We start from the raw sequence: 21,127 nt of genomic DNA, 5'->3' as shown, positions 1-21,127 counted from the left end.
GAGTCTCCTTTTCAAAGATTCCCAGGTGATGTCAATACTGCTGGTCAATGGGCTACGTTTTTAGGAACAAGAATCCAGTGGTACTTCTCCAATCTGGCTGCATGTTAGAATCTCCTGGGTAGCTGTACGAAGATGCCACCCCAAAGATTTTTATTTAATTGGTATGGGCTGTGCCCTGGGCATTGAGATTGTAAGTTCCCTAAGCAATTCTAATGTGCAGCCAAGTTGGGGAATCTCTAGAGCCCAACATACCAAGGCAGCAGTTGGCTAAATTTAAATAGTGGAATCCTCAACATAGCTTATTTCCTATATACAGCCCCCAGGATGGAAATAAGGATGCCACCACAATATATAAATATGCCTAGACTTCAGCCAGCAGACCTATTGTTCCACCCAAGCATGTCATGAACTCTGATCTAAAGCAAGTTACAAATCAGAGCTTCAATTTCATCTACCTAATGAGGACTGGAACCCCTGAGATTAAATAAGCATATACACAAGTCCCACACTTTTTGTACTCTTCTTACACTAAGAGATACGTGTATCACTTTTCACCACTAAATAACAGTGAAACAGATATAAATGGGGAAGCACACATGTAGTTCAATTTCTCACAAAGTGCTTACTGATGCAGTTCCAGGAATGCGTTGTGTCGTAAGAGCAGAACCACCTGCAACAATTGAAGGATTAGTAAGGGATAACCAGCTCCAGGGAAAAGACAAAGGGCTCTCCTTTCCCAGGGTTGTCAGAGCTGCCTTTTGTCATTAACTTCCAATACACTGAACGAAAACATGGAGGTAGATTCACAGTTGCAAGTTATCAACTCCTAAAGAAATCTGCACAGAGGACTGAAGGAAAAGGATTTTAATACCAAAACACACAGCCAGAGGCAGAGAAGGAGTGGCATGGAACTTTTTAATTTGGAAGGCAAAAAGGTTACACTTCATGGAAGGCAGAAGCTGTGCTAACAAATGCTTATTACAAAGTTGTTCTGGCTCGGAAGGAACCTAGGGAACTTCTCTAGGCTCTCCACCTGCACCCCAAGGAGTTGGTAGTGAGCATAAATCTGAAGAAAATCCATGTGTCCAGCAAACTGCCATCTCAAAGAGCTCTTATCCAGGGGAAATTAAAAAGTGAACCTGAAAGAAAGAAGCAGAGAGGTAAGAAGAGATATTCATGGTTTCTAAAATGTCTTGTGATACTACAGACAGTGCGTCAAATCCTTTAACCTAAATTCTAAACCTGTAGAGACAAAGGCAGTTACAGGGTTCCCCAGTTCTGGAAAGTATTTAAACCAGGCTAGAACAACCAAAATAAAGCGAGTATTTTTCAATGAACATTTTACAGAAGTATCCATAAAAACTAATGCTCAAATCTCAATTCCAAGATATAGATGACTTGGAACTGTAGACGCAGTTCTAACACTGGCTCTACAATTAATCAGCTGTGTGACTTCATATAAGTCACTCTGACCTTCCTGATCCACAAACCCTCTCTGTGGTGAGAGGGCTGCAACTTAACCTAAAGAACTTTTCTGGATTTAGAAAGCTTATAAAGCACTAATTTATCATTGGGGTGGGAGTGGTGGGGAGTGGAAGAAAGAAGAATTCGAAAAACCCAGAAAAAGATCCCCAACCTCAGGTTTAACAAAGGACCAAAAGAGAAGGAATAATTTTCATTTAAAGGTAAGACGATTTTTGGCAAGAACGAGGTAGAGAATAACCCCGAGAAGTGGCTTTCTTTCTCATCCCTCTGGGAGGGCTACCTACACAGTGTGCTCCAACCCAGCGTGGCCAGGGGTAACCCCTTGGCTCTAGGCACCCCAGCGTCCCCAGCCGCAAGCAGCCCACTTTCCTGCAGTGTGCCATCTTCCACGTGTGTCATGACTTGAGAAATGTTGGGAAATCCCACCTTTCAGAAGGGGGGGCTACCCCCTACGTGAAAGGGCACCACCTTACTTTGTGTATTGGTTCAGGTGATCCGCAGATTCTAGCATCAGAGCGTAAAGGAAAGATCTTACACTCCTAGCCAGATTGTCATTTCACTAACAATGGCACTTACAGAAATGCTACATAATTGCAGAACATTCCTGCATCAGTGGAATTAGAAGAAATATGTAAAACAAAGAGCAAAAATTGGGGAGCAAAAGTGATCACAGTGCCAAACAAAGAACAAACAGATCTCCTGAAACTCACCTATTCACTCCATCAAATTTCTTAAGCAAACTCTCTGACAACAGACTATCACATCAGTGCTAACAGGCAAGGTGAGAGAGGACTAGAGCACTGGCCACTTCCGGGAAGAGCCCTGACCCCCTGAGAATGCTAAGAGAAATCCTCATTTACTAGGAAAGTCAAGTTTTGAGATCTTATGATATTAAAACATTTAAATCTAAGACATTGGGACTGGTCCATCTAAAAGGCAAGAAAATGATTCATGAGAGTAAATTTCTTTGAAAATGGTTTTCAGAAAATTCCTATTTACATAGATCTGCTCCTTTAAGGCAAAAGTATATTTACCAGACAGTATTCTAAAAGCAGAGCTTCTAGGAGTCTTTGAATTATTAGCTCAACAAAAGTGAACGATTCACCAGGTCAGAAGAATGATTTCAACTGTTAACCAGGGGATAAAGGTTTCAGGAAACTGACTAATAAAGTGTCCTCCCCTGATAACAAGATATGTAAAGTGGAAGCCAGGAGAGTGAGCATGGCTTCTTCCGTCTATCCACCCGAGCAGGAAAGATAGCACCGTTCCATCAACCTGTTCCCGTCATCTCAAGAGAAAGCAAGGCACAACACAAAGAACTATTCAAAATACTTACTCTCTGTGAAGTCACAAAAGATGATGCCAGACAGGGTCATTTCCATTTGGAATGTCTGTTTCCTCAGCACCATGTCTATTCAGACACCAGCACTGAGCAGATATGCTCAAATACCGATTTTCCTTCAAATCCATCTCATCCTAGATTCTACTCACCCAATTAAAACTAAAATTGGAGAAAATAGGAATGAACGCACATCTAGTCTTCTCATCTTACAGATGAGGCAACTGCCATCTGAGAGTCTGACAGATCTGTCCAAAGCTGTGCTGTCCAACACCAGAGCCACTGGCCGCAGGTGACTATTCAAACTGAGTTAACATTAAATAAAGTTAAAATTTCAGTGTCTTAGACGTCCCTGGCGGCCCAGTAGTTAAGACTCTGTGCTTCCAGTGCAAGGGGTGTGGGCTCAATCCCTGGTCAGGGCACTAAGATTCCACATGCCGGGGTGTGGCCAAAAAGGAAAAACAAATAGTGCCTCAGTTACATAGCCACATCTCTAATGCTTAATAACTAACTACATGTGACCAGTAGCTACCATGCTGGGCGGCTGCAGGCTCAAGTTTGCCTAAAGCACAGTTCTATTGGACAGCGCTGGCCCAGGGTCACCCTCTTGAGATAAAGTCAGGTTTCCTGATGTGCATTCTCCTCCATTTCTTCCAGATCATATTAAAGATGACTTACTGTGCAGAAACATTTACCTCTAAGTTTTTCCCATTTAAAAAAGAGAAGCAACTTTGATACTGTTAAAAGAAACCTTCTAACAAGACATATATATTTATCATCCAAAAGTCTTTGAACACCATAGAGAAGAAGGAATATGAAAGTTTGGAGTAAAAATGTCAGTTAACGAGTTCCTACTCAGTCACTTACTAGTTCCAGGCCCTGGACAAACTAATTTAAATTTCATCAAGGTTTTCTTACCTCATGTATAGAAAGGGATTACTACTATTTGTCTACCTCCACCCCAGCGTGCTGAGTGCCATGCTGAGTGCCAAAGAATTGATGCCTTTGAACTGTGGTGTTGGAGAAGACTCTTGAGAGTCCCTTGGACTGCAAGGAGATCCAGCCAGTCCATCCTAAAGGAGATTGGTCCTGAATATTCATTGGAAGGACTGATGCTGAAGCTGAAACTCCAATACTTTGGCCACCTGATGTGAATAACTGACTCATTGGAAAAGACCCTGATGCTGGGAAAGATTGAAGGCGGGAGGAGAAGGGGATGACCGAGGATGAGATGGTTGGATGGGTCACTGACTCGATGGATATGAGTTTGAGCAAGCTCCGGGAGTTGGTGATGGACAGGGAGGCCTGGCGTGCTGCAGTCCATGGGGTCGCAAAGAGTCGGACACGACTGAGCGACTGGACTGAACTGACCCCAGCGTGAGCTGGGGGATGACACAGGTTGCTGTGTATAAAAGTGCACGTGGAATGTGTGAGTCCTGAAAACCTGGTCATGTGATAGAGGTAAAACATTCAACAAATGTCTAATTTTGTAAAAGGCTTTATACAAACATTGTGCATTTTTAACTTTCCACCACCCTGATGGATGATGAAAACCTGGTAATGTATAAAAAGCAAAAACTAAAGGAAAAAAGCAGGGGAAAAAAAAGCAAAGCTCAGCTGAGGATCCACACAGTGTGATCCTCCTCAAACACAATGGGACTATCATGAATACTATTAATCAGAGGCTTCAACAACTGCAAGAGACTCTGATGACCACCCAGGCCAATTCCCTTCCTGTAAAGATAGGGGAAATGAGGGCTCAGCGACAAGCTTATTTCTCCATCCAACTAGTTAACAGCACAGCAAAGTCTACAACACAGGTCTTCTGACTTCTAGTCTCCTGCTCGTGCCCCACTCTACCACCCTTCATGCAGACTGTTTCCTTGGCTTCGTTCTTCTACAGCACATTCCTCATGTCTGAGCATCCACATAACTAAGGATACAGCCATTTTATACAGCAGTTCTGGCTGCTGAAAATGATTTACACACCAAACATGCACTATGACTATTAGCTCTGTGCTAAGCTCTAAGGTCCTATTCCCTGGGCATTTAAGAGTCCAGTGGGAGAGACAGGAAAATGAATGGTTTCATAAGTGTATGGTAAGTGCAGCATTAGGGGCAGGCACCGGGGACCGTGAGAGCCCCAAGAGGCTCCTATGCAACCTGGGGGCAGAATGCCTTGCAGCAGGAATCATCTGAGCTGCAAGGGTAGAGAAAATAAGGCAGGGACTTCATAAACACAAATCTGTAGCAGTCCCCTGGCGGTCCAGTGGTTAGGACTCAGCACTTTCACTACCGGGGCCCAGGCTCCATCCTAGTCAGGAACTAGGACTCCATAAGACACAAAGCTCAGCCAAATTTAAAAAACAGAACAAAATTAAAAAAAAAAAAAAAATCTACCTGATAGTCCCTCTTTTTTTTTTTTTTGCTGGTTTTCAATGAACCAAATAAAAAATAGAGCAAAATCACCAATTAAAATTCATCAGTTATCAGTTTTTTGTAAAAAAAAAATAAGCAGATTCAAGGTTTTAAGAATAGGTAAAAAAACTAAGCTCATTCTCCAACCAAGGGAAAAAAGGGGGGTTGAAAAAAAGACTATGCTAACTCAAAATGTTTTCTACAAATTTAGAGTATTCCCCTTTTTCAGAACTTATCTGATGGCTAATTCAATGTAAGGTGAAATGTCACAGAGAAAATGAAATAGACACTAACCCCTCACACACACACAAACTTAAAGCTGGCTGCCAGGAGAAGAGTAAAACCAGGCCTCAGTTCAGTTCAGTTCAGTCACTCAGTTGTGTTCAACTCTTTGCAACCCCATGGACTGCAACACGCCAGGATTCCCTGTCCATCACCAACTCCCGTCCATCAAGTCAGAAACAGGTCTAGAATAAGCCAAAATGGGAGCTCCTGAACTGACAAGATAAGAAAAAGAAATAAAAAAGTACATCTGTGGGCCACTGTGCACTTGGTCTTCACATGTAACAGAATCCCATGGTCACTGTAAGGTTGCATGCCCTTTTGTGCCTCTCTCGACACTGCCCACTTCTGGTCAGAATGTAAAGCAACCCCCACCTAACATCTAGGCCCACCTGGACCTCTGCTGCCCTCCTGTGACTGGAAAGAAACTAGGTTTTATCACAAAAGTATTTGTGGTCTCTTCCCCTAAACTCAGTTTCTCTTTTGAGCTTGTAGTACACTCTCAGCAATGAAATCTACAAGCCACTAGGTGGCAGTAGAGCCTAAAAAACCACATTAAGATTCCCTTTAGAGGTAATTTTCTAGATTACTATAGTACTGATATTTACTGATGAATTTGAAAAGCCAACAGCAATTGCTTGTTGGAATATAATTCCCAGAGTTATGTTCTGCCCAGCCTTGTAGCACCCTCGCTTCAGCCAGGATTAAACACTATGAATTTTTAAAGACCTGTAGAACAGCCTCCACCATAAAAACAAAGTAACACTAACAAGGTTTCAGCACAAGCTGGTGGCAAACTATCTCCCCCAGGCTAAGCACACTTCCAAGCCCAGGTCTGTCCCTTTGTCAAAGCCCTGCTCATTCTTCCCCCTGAAGCAGGGCCGAGTCATCAGGAACTTCCCTTCCCAAGCTGTGATCCAATGTAGCTAAGTCTCTCTTCCCTTCCGAACACCTGAGGTAGGCTGACATTTTCCGAAAAGAATTTCACAAGGAGACATGGAAAAACAAAACAGGAAATATTCACCTGTAGTTATGTAAATCTTTAAATATTCAAATCTACTGAATATGATGCATTCAAAATAGACTTACTGCCACCTAAGTGCCAAATACCATCACTTTAGAGGCGCATGGATTCTCCCAACTCAGAAGCTCACCAGGAGCATTTTTCCTTTTTATAATTTTTTAAATATTATGAAGTCTATTCTTGAACCCAGCAATAGCTACCTATACCAGTGTTGCCAACTGAACAGCCAACTTTTACCATAGGTGTCTCACTCTGCTATCTCTGGGCATGTTTTCAGGGGGCCACAAAGTCTGAAGTTTGGATAAGGTTGTGCTAACAGTAGTTTTTATATATTTATAAACTTCAAGAAGACAGTAAAGTCTTACAGCAGAGGGAAACAATGGGGACTGGAGGGATTCAAAGGAACTTTAGCTTAGTTTCTGTTCAAAATCTGTTCATTGCAAGTAATGAACATGGGGGTGTTATATTATTCTCTGTACTTTTCTGTATTTTTAACATTGCCATACAAGCAAAGAAAGTAAGTAATAAAGGAAAAGATGGTGGTAAAATAACTGTGGCCATTTTAAACACATTTCTCTGACTGTGCAATTGTCAAATACTTTATAATAAGCAATTTTTTTAAGGCTGATTTACATATATATATATTTATGTATGTATTTATTGACTGCCCCGGGTCTTGGTTGCAGCACGCAGGATCTTCAATCTTCATTGCAGCATGCAGGATCTTTAGTTGCGGTACAGGAACCTCACTTGTGGTGAAGGAACTCTTAGTTGCGGCATGTAGAATCTAATTCTCTGACAGGGATCGAACCCAGCCCCCTTCATTGGGAGCATGGAATCTTAGCCACTAGACCACCAGGGAAGTTCCTATAATAAGCAATTTTAAGCAAAAATTAGGGCTTCCCTGGTGGCTCAGATGGTAAAGAATCTGTCTGCAGTGCGGGAGACCCAGGTTTCCCTGTGTCGGGAAGATTCCCTGGAGAAGAAAATGGCAACCCACTACAGTACCCTTGCCTGAAGAATCCCTATGGACAAAGGAGCCTGGTGGGCTACAGTCTGTGGGGATGCAGAGTCGGACAAAATTGAGCAAGTAACACAAGCGAAAATAGAGATTAAAAACATTTTTTTACATCAGACTGAATTATCAAACTTAAAAGATTTCCAGTAAGGCTCTTTGAATCTTAGTTTCCCGTTCATAAATGGAATAAGCAAGTTTATCCTCAAGAGGTTGTTCTGAAAATAAAACAGAATAAGAAGCACTTAAAACCTGATCCATGTGAGCATTCACTATCTGCTAACTTCCTTACTTCTCCTTGAAAACATTTATTTAACTCAATGCCATTTTCTTCTGATCTGCCTTTTTCAAAGTCGCTGCTGGTTTTAAATGCTACCCCGAAATTCACAAAAAGCAGTACGCTATATATGTTTATCCTTTTTATACCCAACTCCCAACATACTTGGCAAAAATGGAAAGTATTAAATTTTTGTTGTACCCTCTGATATAAATATTGAAAACTCACTTAAAAACCATTTTTAAAAGTGTTTTAGGACACTGCACATAGAACTGAATTAGAAACACAGAAAAAGAGCAGAAAAATGTCTATTTGAAGATTGAGAGCAGGACAGTATACTGTATGTCAAATGAAAGATCTCTGGGAACAAAAAACCCTGATGAGTCCCCCACAGAAGAACTTCTCTATGAATACACCCTCTATAGAATGATTTAACACTGTAATCTGGGATTGGAAGATTATGCTGTACCCTGGACCCATAATTCCCAGCTGAACAGGTGGCCCTAGGTCGTTAATATGGTCTGTAGTATGCAAACTCAGTTTCTGCCAAGCCTGCTTTTTTGTCTGTTTTTGTCATAATTTTGAAATACTAGGCTCTCTGCAGCAGAGTCCTCTTCCAATCGTGACAGCCCTAAGAAATAATTTTTCATGATTTGGCATCTCCCTGATCCTAGAGAACATCCTTGGACTGTATGCTCTGTCCCCTTGTTAAAGCATACACCACCATGACTCATCTAGAAAAAACTAAGGCATTTACTTTTTAGACTAAGGCATTGCTCTAAAGTAAGGCATTGCTTTTAGAGGAAGGCAATCAGAAGACTTATGACCTTTCCAGCAAGTTTACTATCGGAGCCCAAGGGTTACTCAGGACGTTCACAGGTCAATGAAGGTCAGTGTTTTTGGCTAAGTTTTCCACCTGCACTGAAGAAGCTGTCACTGGTCAGACACCTCGCCTGTGGCCTCTGCTCCCAGATAGTATGGCAGCCACCTTCTCTCAGCCCCCACAGCACTCTGTTCAGGTCTTTAGCATGGCTCTAACTGCTGTGGGTACATGGCTTCTCCATTAGACTGTTCACTTCTTGAAGGCAGGAACTATGTTTTCCTTTTCTTTGTATTCCCAGTATCAAGGCATTGACTGGCATATGAGAGAACAATTCAAGTCCTGATCAGGTCTCCAAAAAATTCAACTGTATTAGGATAGTAGAAAGAAATGGTTCTCAACCTCTTTCACTGATAGAAACCATCTCTGTCAACTTAACTATTGCCAAAAGTGAAACTTCACCTGAACTAACAGAACTGCTTTTGAGACAATATAAAAAATGGAAAGGCTTTATGTAATATACTAAGGAACTGATTGACTTATGATAGAAATTGAAGTACAGTCACATTATTACATTTACCTTGCCCATGGCTATTGTAACTCATGTGTTAGATTTCTGATTAATACAAAAATGACAGCTTTCCAAGTACAACAGAAAGAGGTTGGGCCTCTTCCCCCAGAGACAGTAGCATTTCCTAAGGTTCTCTTTTCTCTACCCCAGTAATAGCAACATTTAATTCTGTAGGGAAAGGCGGAGAATAGAGTGCATTTACTCATCAGTAGGCAACATAGGATATTGGAAGAGCACCACTGGACAAGGACACTGCTCTGCTAACACTGAGCTGCATGGCCAAGGAAACCTACTAGACTGTTCTGGAACTCTCTTTCCTCATATATAAAATAAGTATTAATACAAAGTCAAGTGCTTCTCAGAGCTTTAGGATTCTGCTTAGGAGGGAAGGATGGAGGGGAGGGCATACTACACACGAGGAGAGCCCAAGCAAAGAGGGCTTTTCAACTCTGTCAATCAAAACAACCCTGGCTCCTCTGCCACTTTATATATTGAGATTCTATTTTTGGGGCTTCAAAATCACTGCGGATGGTGATTGCAGCCATGAAATTAAAAGGCGCTTGCTCCTTGGAAGAAAAGTTATGACCAACCTAGACAGCATATTAAAAAGCAGAGACATTACTTTGTCAACAAAGGTCCATCTAGTCAAGGCTATGGTTTTTCCCATTGTCATGTATGGATGTAAGAGTTGGACTATAAAGAAAGCTGAACGCAGAAGAATTGATGCTTTTCAACTATGGTGTTGGAGAAGACTCTTGAGAATCCCTTGGACTGCAAGGAGATCCAACTAGTCCATCCTAAAGGAGATCAGTCCTAGGTGCTCACTGGAAGGACTGACGTTGAAGCTGAAACTCCAATACTTTTGGCCACCTGATGCAAACAGCAGACTCATTTGAAAAGACCCTGATGTTGGGAAAGATTGAGGGCAGGAGGAGAAGGGGATGACAGAGGATGAGATGGTTGGATGGCATCACCGACTCAATGGACATGGGTTTGGGTGAACTCCAGGAGTTGGTGATGGACAGGGAGGCCTGGCGTGCTGCAGTTCATGGGGTCGCAAAGCGTCGGACACAACTGAGCAACTGCACTGAACTGATTAAGATACTTAGGAAATAAAAGAGCTCTACTGCTAAAAAAAAAAAGGAAAACTGACAAATGAACCAAATAGCATCTCATCTTATATTTTAAGGTGTTCTCCCAAGCTAATCCAATTTTCCCATTAATTTTTAATTTAGCACATATATTAGCAAGAAGCTGTCATCATGAAGCTATCATTCATTTAGCATGTACTATACATGTATCAGGTGTAAGCACTATACTAGGTACTACGGGAACAATGGCCCAGCACTTGAAGTCATCTGAGAAAAAATTATAGAGCAAAACTAAAACCAAAATCTACAATTTATGTCTCTTCTAAGATCTCAGAGTTATTTTCATGGGGTTATTGGTGCAGAAATTAATGTATTAGCTACAAGCAAACTCCCATTTTCTGCTATCTTAATGATTTCCAGAACAGTGAGAAGAGAAGGCAATGACCAAGATCAGCAGCACTGATGAATCATGATGATATTAACACAAGCTTTGCAGACCAATATGGAAAATTCTGCAAACCTCTCATCAGCACTATGGGAACTCTGCCAACCATGATCAAAACCAGCCCTCCAATCTCTATTCCTAAAATCAACATCATGTGATAAGTGCTAAGATCATCACTTACATTCTTCTAGTCTCCTCCTCCTCAGTTAAGTAAACAGGAATGATTCAGCCAACGAAGTTCATGACGACAAGGTGAAGGATGGTGCTGGCAAAGAGAAAATCAGCAAAGGCTCGCTCTGGGGAGATGCCTTGGAAATCCGCCTTGTTTTGTGGGTTGATCTGTATTCTCAGACAAACTGTACAAGAACAAAAACACAAAAATGATTATCAAGTATGTAACATGTATGACTAATGCACATACTCAGACCCCCTGACCCAATACTTCTATTCCAACAGAAGTGATACCAAGTCCACCAAAAGACGTGTACAGGAATGATACCAATGGTGGCCCCCAAATGGATGCAATCTAATACCTATCAATGGTAAAACAGGGGGTATTCTCCAGCAGTTCAGTGGTTAGGACTCAGCACTTTCACTGACAGAGACCCAGATTCCATCCCTGGTTGGAGAACTAAGATCTCACAAGTTGAGCAACCCAAAAAAAAAAAAAAAAACCCACAAACAAAACAGCAAAATGGGTAAATTATGGCATATGCATACAACAGATACCATAAAGCAATGAAAGAACTTCACATCATGGATTTCCACAAATATCATGATGAGCAACACAATCCAGACGCCAAAAAGTACATTCTTATGATTCTACTTCTACAAAGCTTAAAACCGGCCAAAAACAATCTACAGTAATACAAGTCAGGATAATGGTTTTTAATCTTTGACAGGAGAGATGACTTGGAAAGCATGCGGAGAGACCTTTAGGGTACTGGTAATGTTCTATATCTTGATGTGGTAGTGGTTAAAAGGGTAAATTTTTTAAAGTTCATCAAGTTGTACACTTAAATTTTCTGCTGTTGTTTGTTAAAGGGAACAATATGACTTCTCAGAGTTAAACTAAAAATCAAAGGCTTACTTAGAAAAAATATATATACAACCAGAAAATCTTGAGAACTCTCTTATCTCCTGACTTAAGTTTATAAACTTTTTAAGACTGAGATGTACTTGAGGGAGTAACAAAGGAGTAACAAAGGAGGCAGGCTGAGACCCAGTTATAAAGTTGTGAATTATTTCCAACAGAACATGTATATTAGACGGCAGAGATGCGTATACACGAGGACCTCACAGTTATAATCTTTGATCTCCCAGTTCTAGCAGCTGCTGGTCTCAAAAAAGGCAAGAGATCTAAATTACACAGCTCTGACAGAGAACTCTCCATTGCCACCTTCTGTACCCTTGAAGATTCCAACCTGATACTGTAGCCAAAGTGACCATTTGACATGAAAAGAAAGTTCTAGGGATACACTTTTCCAAAATATCTTTCTACCTGTGACAAATGATTACAGAACTTAAATTTACTTCAGACTAGCATCTGTTCCCATCACTTCATGGCAAATAGATGCGGAAACAGTGACAGACTTTATTTTGGGGGGTTCCAAAATCACTGCAGATGGTGACTGCAGCCATGAAATTAAAAGGTAGTTGCTCCTTGGAAGAAAGGCTATGACCAACCTAGGCAGCATATTAAAAAGCAGAGACGTTACTTTGTCAACAAAGGTACATCTAGTCAAGGCTATGGTTTTTCCAGTAGTCATGTATGGATGTGAGAGTTGAACTATAAAGAAAGCTGGGCGCCAAAGAATTGATGCTTTTGAACTGTGGTGTTGGACAAGACTCTTGAGAGTCCCTTGGACTGCAAGGAGATCCAACCAGTCCATCCTAAAGGAGATAAGTCCTGGGTGTTCACTGGAAGGACTGATGCTGAAGCTGAAACTCCAATACTTTGGCCACCTGATGTGAAGAACTGACTCACTGGAAAAGATCCTGATGCTGGGAAGGATCGAAGGTGGGAGGAGAAGGGGATGACAGATGATGAGATGGTTGGATGGCAACACCAACTCAATGGACAGGAGTCTGAGTAAACTCCGGGAGTTGGTGATAGACAGGGAGGCCTGGTGTGCTGCAGTCCATGGGGTCACAAAGAGTCAGACACAACTGAGTGACTGACCTGAACTGAGCATCCATTTTACCACTAACCAAGAGAAGGCAACAAACTAAGATCTAATCCAAAGATCAGAAAACTACTAGACTAGTTCTCAAGAGTCCATCACTATGGCAACAGAGTTGTCATTATGCTTAAACATGGAAACAGCCCTGATGTTTTCAGGAAACTGGACTCTTAAAAACATGAACGACACTGACTGAAACAAGGGTGGCCAATTAAAATCTGCTGGGGCAAGTACAGCTTGCTTCATCCATTTGCCAGGGCAACTAGCAACATCTATTAATGTTTAAAATGTTTCCACCTTTTAACTTAAGAATTTATCTTACAGAACAAGGACATTCTAACAGCATGTACCTAAAGCTGAAAAAAAAAGTGAAAACAGTCCAAATGACATCAAGGGATTATTTAAATAAATTACACTACAGACATGCAATAAAACCCCATGCAATTATTCAAAAGAATGAGGTGAATTCTCAATAGGTTGACAGTAAAGATATCTAAAATACATTAATTGAAAAAGAGCCAAAAATATTCTACTCTTCTATTCCATATTTCTCTTAAAGTAAATATATTTTCTCATTTTTCTTGGAATGTAGGAAAAAATCTGGGGAAAGAGATACCAAACACAATTATCAGCGGCGACTGGGGTGGAAGGTGGGAGTAGAGTAATGCTCGAGAATGGAAAAGGAAATGCAAAAGGAAAGAGAAACTCCACATGAAGGTGGATAAGGAAATGAATTGATGTTACCATTTTCACAATCACAGTAACCGAACTTACTTCAATAGTAACATAAAAGTCAGAATCTTGCAGAGATGCAAAGGACCCTGAATGTCATAGAGACCAACATCCCTTACAAAGCACAAAATGCCCAAGAGGTGGTGGGGATGGGTATGCCAAGAGGGCTGCATGAATCAGCTGGGAATCATTTCAAAATATACTTACCATTTCCAGAATCTGATAAGTCATGCCCAGGTAGAGAATTACAAACCATCCAGAGCCTGTGTTATCACAGAGGCAACATATCCCCCACATGCAGGGGTGAAAAAAAAGGCAAAGAAAGCCTGTTCGAAAAGTGTTAGTCTCTCAGGCATGTCCAACACTTTGCGACCCCATAGACTGTAGTCCATAGAATTCTCCAGGCAAAAAGAATACTGGAGTGGGTTGCCATTCCCTTCTCCAAGGGATCTTCCCAACCCAGGGATCAAACCCGCATCTCTTGCATTGCAGGTAGATTCTTTACTGTCTGAGTCATCATGAAAGCCCTCTGTTCAAGAAACAACCCCCACACAGTCTCTCCCTGAGCACTTCCAAAAATGGAAACGTACTACCCCCTGAGGCAGCTTGCTCCATTTTAGTGGTTCTAATTTATCTCCTTAAATGCTCATTTATCCAGCAAAATATTTACTGAGCATCTATGTGCCATGCAGTGTGCTAGGATTTTGGCACAGAATAAGACAAGAGTCTGGCTCCCAAAGAACTTACACTTCAATGAAGAGAAACATAATAAACAAGAAAACAAATAAAGAAATATGAGGTAGAGATACATGCTCTAAAGATAACAAGGTAATAGAAGAATGACTGGGAAGCTATTTCTTATTTGGTGGTAACAGAAGATCTCTCTAACAAGGTGCTATTTTAAGACCAAAATTTGATAGGAGCCAACTATGGAAAGATCTAGGGGCAGAGCGTTCCAGGCAGCAAGAACAATGTTGACATGCTCTAGGTACAACATGTCAGACTGACTAGACTCATGATCAAGGGCAAGAGGGGGACAAGGGCCAAATCCAGTGGGGTTTTGTAAGCTTCAGTAAAGACTCTGGATGTAGTTCTAAGAGCAATAGAGTAATATTTCTAAGTTTTGAGTAAAATAATCTGATTTACATTTTCTAAGGATGGTAGAACTGCAATATAGAGAATGGTTTGCAGAGTTAAAGAAACAAAAGACTCATGTAGAAGCCAAAGAGCTTGGGCAATGGTAATAAAATGGACAGAAGTGGAGAGATACAGGCTGTGTTTTGGAAAAGGGCTTGCTAATGTAATGGATGTGGGAGATAAGAGAAATCAAGGCATCAAGAAAACCTCCTAAATTTTTAGCTTCAACAATTTAACCAACATTGACACTATGTTCTGACTGGCGAAGAGAGATGGTTGGGCCGGAAGGTTCAATTTGGAGTTGTGTGTTAGACATCAAGTGAAGGTGTCAAGTGGGCAACTGGACTTACTAATTTGGAATTCAGGGAACAGGTTAAAACTGAAAATATTAGGCTCCAGTTTCATCCACCTCACTAGAACTGATTCAAATGTATTCTTTTTAATGGCTGAGTAACTGGAGCCTATCGTACAGAGTGAAGTAAGCCAGAAGGAAAAACACCAATACAGTATACTAACGCATATATATGGAATTTAGAGAGATGGTAACGACAACCCTGTATACGAGACAGCAAAAGAGACACTGACGTATGGAACAGTCTTGTGGACTTTGTGGGAGAGGGAGAGGGTGGGAAGATTTGGGAGAATGGCATTGAAACATGTAAAATATCATGTATGAAACGAGATGCCAGTCCAGGTTCAATGCACGATACTGGATGCTTGGGGCTAGTGCACTGGGACGACCCAGAGGGATGGTATGGGGAGGGAAGAGGGTTCAGGATGGGGAACACATGTATACCTGTGGTGGATTCATTTTGATATTTGGCAAAACTAATACAATTATGTAAAGTTTAAAAATAAAATAAAATTAATTAAAAAAAAAAAACTGAAAATATTAATGTGGTAGTCGCAGTTACATAGGTATTATTTACATTCACCTAAACGGAGAAGGCAATGGCACCCCACTCCAATACTCCTGCCTGGAAAATCCCATGGATGGAGGAGCCTGGAAGGCTGCAGTCCATGGGGTGGCTGGGGGTCGGACACGACTGAGCAACTTCACTTTCACTTTTCACTTTCATGCATTGGAGAAGGAAATGGCAACCCACTCCAGTGTTCTTGCCTGGAGAATCCCAGGGACGGGGGAGACTGGTGAGCTGCCGTCTATGGGGTCACACAGAGTCGGACACGACTGAAGCGACTTAGCAGCAGCAGCAAAGGAAAGAAATAGAGACTGGGTCTGGAACCACACCCTCAGACCGAGAAATATCTAGCACAAACAGTAGGAAAGAAAAACCAATGAGGTAAGGAAGAACCACCAGGAAGAGTGTGGTGTAAAAGTTTTGAGAAGTACTTCATTCATTCAGAAGGAAGCAGCCAACTATGTTAACTGCTAAATGTTGCTGAGCATTCAGGCAAGGTGAGGTGTGTGCCATTAGATCTGGCAAGATGGAAAGAGTGGTTTCACTGTAGTGGTGGGGAAAGACCACCAAGAGTGGGTTAAGAGCAAATGGAAAGTCAGGAAGCGGAAACAACAACTAGACTATTTTTTCAAGGAATTCCGTGATGATGGAAAAGAAATGGAACAGTAGCTAGAGGGGTATCTGGAGTCAAATTAATTTTTAATTGGATTAATTAATTATGCTCTAATTAATTACAGCATGTGTGTATGATGGGAATGATCCAGTGGAGGGAAATTAATGGTACAGAATGGAGGGATGATTACAGAAGCTGAGTCCCTGAGTGAGCAAGAGACATCAAGATGCTCTTCACACGTGGAGGAGGTGGCCTCTGATAGGAAAGGGATATATCATCCACCATCACAGGAAGTTCAGAGAGCAGGGGTACAAGTGGAGGTGAGCTGCTATGATTCCTTGCTGGGAAAGGGAAAGCAAAAAAACAAAGCAAGATCAACTGAGAATAAAGGAAAAGAGAAAAGACAGGTGAGAGTGCAGAGAGAAATTACGAAGCATATCTTGGAAAAGCAAACGTATTAGGGAAGTGTTACAGGACCACTATTCTCACCAACACTTCTCCATCACTGCACCATATCCATGTACTTGCCTGCATCTCCCACCAGACTGTAAACCCTGTGGGAGTAGAGACCACATCCTCATGTTCCATAGTTAAATTCTCAGTTCCCTGCCAGGAAACCTGACATATAAATGTTCAACATTCCTTAACTTATCAGAGGCACACTCACAACTGAATATCCATTAATAAGCACTGATTGATGAACAGAGCATTACACGCCTACAGAACATGGGAGGAAGACCTAAATCTCAAGACCCAGGCAAGGGCTCAAAGGGAAGCAGCACTTGAGCTGTCTAAGAAGTGAAGGAATTTTCCAGGCAATCAAACAAAGGTAAAATAGCCTAATACACCTTGGAATGTTCAGGGAATAATAAGTAACACAATAATACTGGAATATAAAGTACAGAGGAGGTGGAGACAAGAGATGAAGCTTGTGATGTGTCCAGAGCCAGATAACAAAAAGCCTCTACACCATTAAAAAAATCTTTTAAATTTCTCTTTGGATACAGACAAATTTTCTGTGGGGAGTAGAACAGTTAGATCTTCAAGTCAAATCAAGCCTGCAAACATAGTGGAAGAGGGACTGGAGGGAGAGACAAGAGGCTGGGAGATCAATAACGAAGATTACAGTAGTCCAGATAGCAGATATTGACAGCCTGAGTGACAGAAGACAACAGCTAGCAATGGGTATGACATTTAGAAACAGGACTGTCAGGCATAATGCTGCCAAACTCCCAATCTCTTTGATAACAGTTATGGGCCTAGGAATCTAAGAGATAATTCAAAGAAACACTGGACTCCAGTCTTCACGGCCAAAGAGCTGCCATGAGAAAGAAAACACTCTGAATTAGGCCTCCTTATCTTTCAAATTCAAACCGTTTTGGATCTATAAACCAGGGGAAACAAAACTTTGTTAATTCCAAAAGTATTTCATAAAGATTAGAAAACAGAATAGACAAAAGCTGTGAAACTACTTAAAAACTGATTTCAAGATCAAAGACTTATTTTAAAGAGTCTTAATGTTTTCCACACATCCCTCCTAAATAGCACTTTAAAGGAGCAAAAAGAGGTATTTCAATCAAGTAAAAAAGGAAAAACTAGAAAGGCTGCCAACACTGGGATGCTATTCTGAAAAGGGGACAGGTGTCTCTTCTAGAGATATCTAACCACAAGATAAACAGTCAGCTGCTGAGGATGTCTGAAATCTGTCTGGAAGAAAAAAATATTCTATCATTGAAGTCCTCTACACTGTAAACTGTTGATCAAAAAAAAAAACAAAAAAAAAGATTTCTCAATGGCAATTTTCTACCTCTGGCTCCTTCTTGAAACCATGGGTAAGTCTCCCCAGTCATGAGGGAATAGAAGAAAACAGATCATTTTCATTGGGCCCAAATAATATCAGGCTTTAAAAAAAAAAAAGTGACAGGATCCTGTACTGATTTATAATGTACTAGTCAATTTCCAAACAGCATATGCTAAATAACACATGCAGAAGGGATGGAAGAGAACAGACTACCAAAAAGAAATTAAGGGAACCAGGTTAGAGAACTTTCCCCTCCAATTTATCCTACACATTAACACCAATTTTAAGTCTCTCCTTCACTCAAATCTAAAAACATTTTTAAATGTTTTAAATGCTTAGATGCATTCCTATTATCTACAGGATAAAACTCCTTGGCCTGGCCCTCAAGGTTCTAGCACCCAGAACTACCTAATCTTTCCACATAATCGCCTACAATTCCCTTTCTCAGCCAAACTCACCTCCTCCCTTCTCTTCCAATAGATAGAACAACTTGGGGAAGTTAGAAACCCCAGCACAAGAAACAGACACAAGGCAGTGGTAGATTTAGTAAGCTCAAAGGTGTCAAAAGAAATGCAAACAAAAAAGGACAAATGGGACCAAATTAAACTTAAAAACACTTGCACAGAAAAGGAAATTATAAACAAAAATAAAAAGAAAACCCTCAGAATGGGAGAAAGCAACAGACAAAGGATTAACTTCCAAAATATACAAGCAGCTCACACAGCTCAATATAAGACAAATAAGCCAACCAAAACATGGGCAGAAGACCTAAACAGACATTTCTCCAAAGACGCATCAGTTCAGTTCAGTTGCTCAGTCATATCCAACTCTTTGGGACCCCATGGACTGCAGCACATCAGGCCACCCTGTCCATCACCAATTCCCAGAGTTCACTCAAACTCATATCCATTGAGTCAGTGTTGCCATCCAACCATCTCATCCTCTGTCATCCCCTTCTCCTCCCACCTTCAATCTTTCCCAGCATCAGGGTCTTTTCCAGCAAGTCAGTTCTTCAAATCAGGTGGCCAATGTATTGGAGTTTCAGCTTCAGCATCAGTCCTTCCAATTAACACCCAGGACTGATTTCCTTTAGGATGGACTGGTTGGATCTCCTTGCAGTCCAAGGGACTCTCAAGAGTCTTCTCCAAAAGCATCAATTCTTCAACACTCAGCTTTCTTCACAGTCCAGCTCTCACATCCATACATGACCACTGGAAAAACCATAGCTTTGATTAAATGGACCTTTGTTGACAAAGTAATGTCTCTGCTTTTTAATACGCTGTCTAGGTTAGTCATAACTTTTCTTCCAAGGAGCAAGTGTCTTTTAATTTCATGGCTGCAATCACCATTGGTGATTTTGGAGCCCAAAAAAATAAAGTCTGACACTGTTTCCACTATTTCCCCATCTATTTGCCATGAAGTGATGGGACCAGATGCATGATCTTAGTTTTCTGAATGTTGAGCTTTATGCCAACTTTTTCACTCTCCTCTTTAACTTTCATCAAGAGGCTCTTTAGTCCTTCTTCACTTTCTGCCGTAAAGGTGGTATCATCTGCATATCTGAGGTTACTGGTATTTCTCCCAGCAATCTTGATTCCAGCTTGTGCTTCATCTAGTTTCTCATGATGTACTCTTCATATTAGTTGAATAAGCAGGGTGACAATATACAGCCTTGACGTACTCCTTTCCCGATTTGGAAACAGTCTGATGTTCCATGTCTAGTTCTAACTGTTGCTTCCTGACCTGCATACAGATTTCTCAAGAGGCAGGTCAGGTGGTCTGGTATTCCCATCTCTTGAAGAATTTTCCACAGTTTATTGTGATCCACACAGTCAAAGACTTTGGCATAGTCAATAAAGTAGAATTAGATGTTCTTCTGGAACTCTTGCTTTTTTGATGATCCAGCGGATGTTGGTAATTTGATCTCTGGTTCCTCTGCCTTTTCTAAATCCAGCCAATAAACACATGAAAAGATGCTCAACATGGCTCATTAATAGAGAAATGATCTAAAGAAATCAAACAACAATGAGGTATCACCACCTCACACTGGTCAGAATGCTGCTGCTGCTGCTGCTAAGTCAATGCAGTCGTGTCCGACTCTGTGGGACCCCATAGATGGCAGCCCACCAGGATCCCCCGCCCCTGGGATTCTCCAGGCAAGAACACTGGAGTGGGGTGCCATTGCCTTCTCCGCTGGTCAGAATGGCCACCATCAAAAAATGTATTATACAAACAATAAATGCTGGAGAGGATATGGAGAAGAGAGAACCCTCTTCCACTGTTGGGAATGTAAACTGAGGCAGCCACTATGGAGAACAGTATGAAGATTACTTTAAAAACTAGGAATAAAACTACCGTATAACCCAGGAATCCCACTACTGGGCATACACCCTGAGAAAGCCGTAATTCAAAAAGACACATGTACTCCAAATCTCACTGCAGCACCATTTACAATAGTCAGGACATGGAAGCAACCGAGATGCCTGTCAACAGATAAATGGATAAAGAAGCTGTACATACATACAATGGAGTATTGCCGCTGCTAAATCGATTCAGTCGTGTCCGACTCTGTGTGACCCCATAGACGGCAGCCCACCAGTCTCCCCCGTCCCTGGGATTCTCCAGGCAAGAACACTGGAGTGGGTTGCCATTTCCTTCTCCAATGCATGAAAGTGAAAAGTGAAAAGGAAGTCGCTCAGTCGTGTCCGACTCCCAGCGACCCCATGGACTACAGCCTACCAGGCTCCTCCATCCATGGGATTTTCCAGGCAAGAGTACTGGAGTGGGGTGCCATTGCCTTCTCCACAATGGAGTATTACTCAGCCATAAAAAGGAACAGATTTGAGGGTGCTGAACTGAGGTGGATGTACCTAGAGCCTGTTACACAGAGTGAAGTCAGTCAGAAACAAAAAAACAAATATCATATATTGCCACATATATATGGAATCCAGAGAAATGGTACTAATGAACCTAT

At 41.4% G+C, this 21,127-nt stretch overlaps 1 protein-coding gene across 2 annotated transcripts in view; it reads right to left on the bottom strand.

Moving 5' to 3' along the window:
- Positions 1 to 896: 896 nt before the first annotated feature.
- DAD1 (defender against cell death 1) overlaps positions 897 to 21,127 on the bottom strand; it is a 21,945-nt gene continuing 1,714 nt past the window's right edge. The window contains exons 2-3 of one of the 2 annotated variants that reach the window (XM_027553341.1): positions 10,949 to 11,123; positions 897 to 1,139 (exon numbers count right to left, since the gene is read on the bottom strand). In XM_027553341.1, the coding sequence (XP_027409142.1) occupies positions 10,993 to 11,123 (131 nt within the window). In that variant the 3' untranslated portion in view covers positions 897 to 1,139; positions 10,949 to 10,992. Of the gene's footprint in view, positions 1,140 to 7,119; positions 7,782 to 10,948; positions 11,124 to 21,127 lie in introns of those variants that run through there. The other variant, XM_027553342.1, reaches the window with a different exon arrangement.

The sequence above is a fragment of the Bos indicus x Bos taurus genome, chromosome 10, assembly GCF_003369695.1.
Source record: "Bos indicus x Bos taurus breed Angus x Brahman F1 hybrid chromosome 10, Bos_hybrid_MaternalHap_v2.0, whole genome shotgun sequence".
Classification (NCBI taxonomy): Eukaryota; Metazoa; Chordata; class Mammalia; order Artiodactyla; family Bovidae; genus Bos; species Bos indicus x Bos taurus.
The sequence above is the reverse complement of the archived record's forward strand: the minus strand, read 5'-3'. Positions and strand labels throughout refer to the sequence as shown.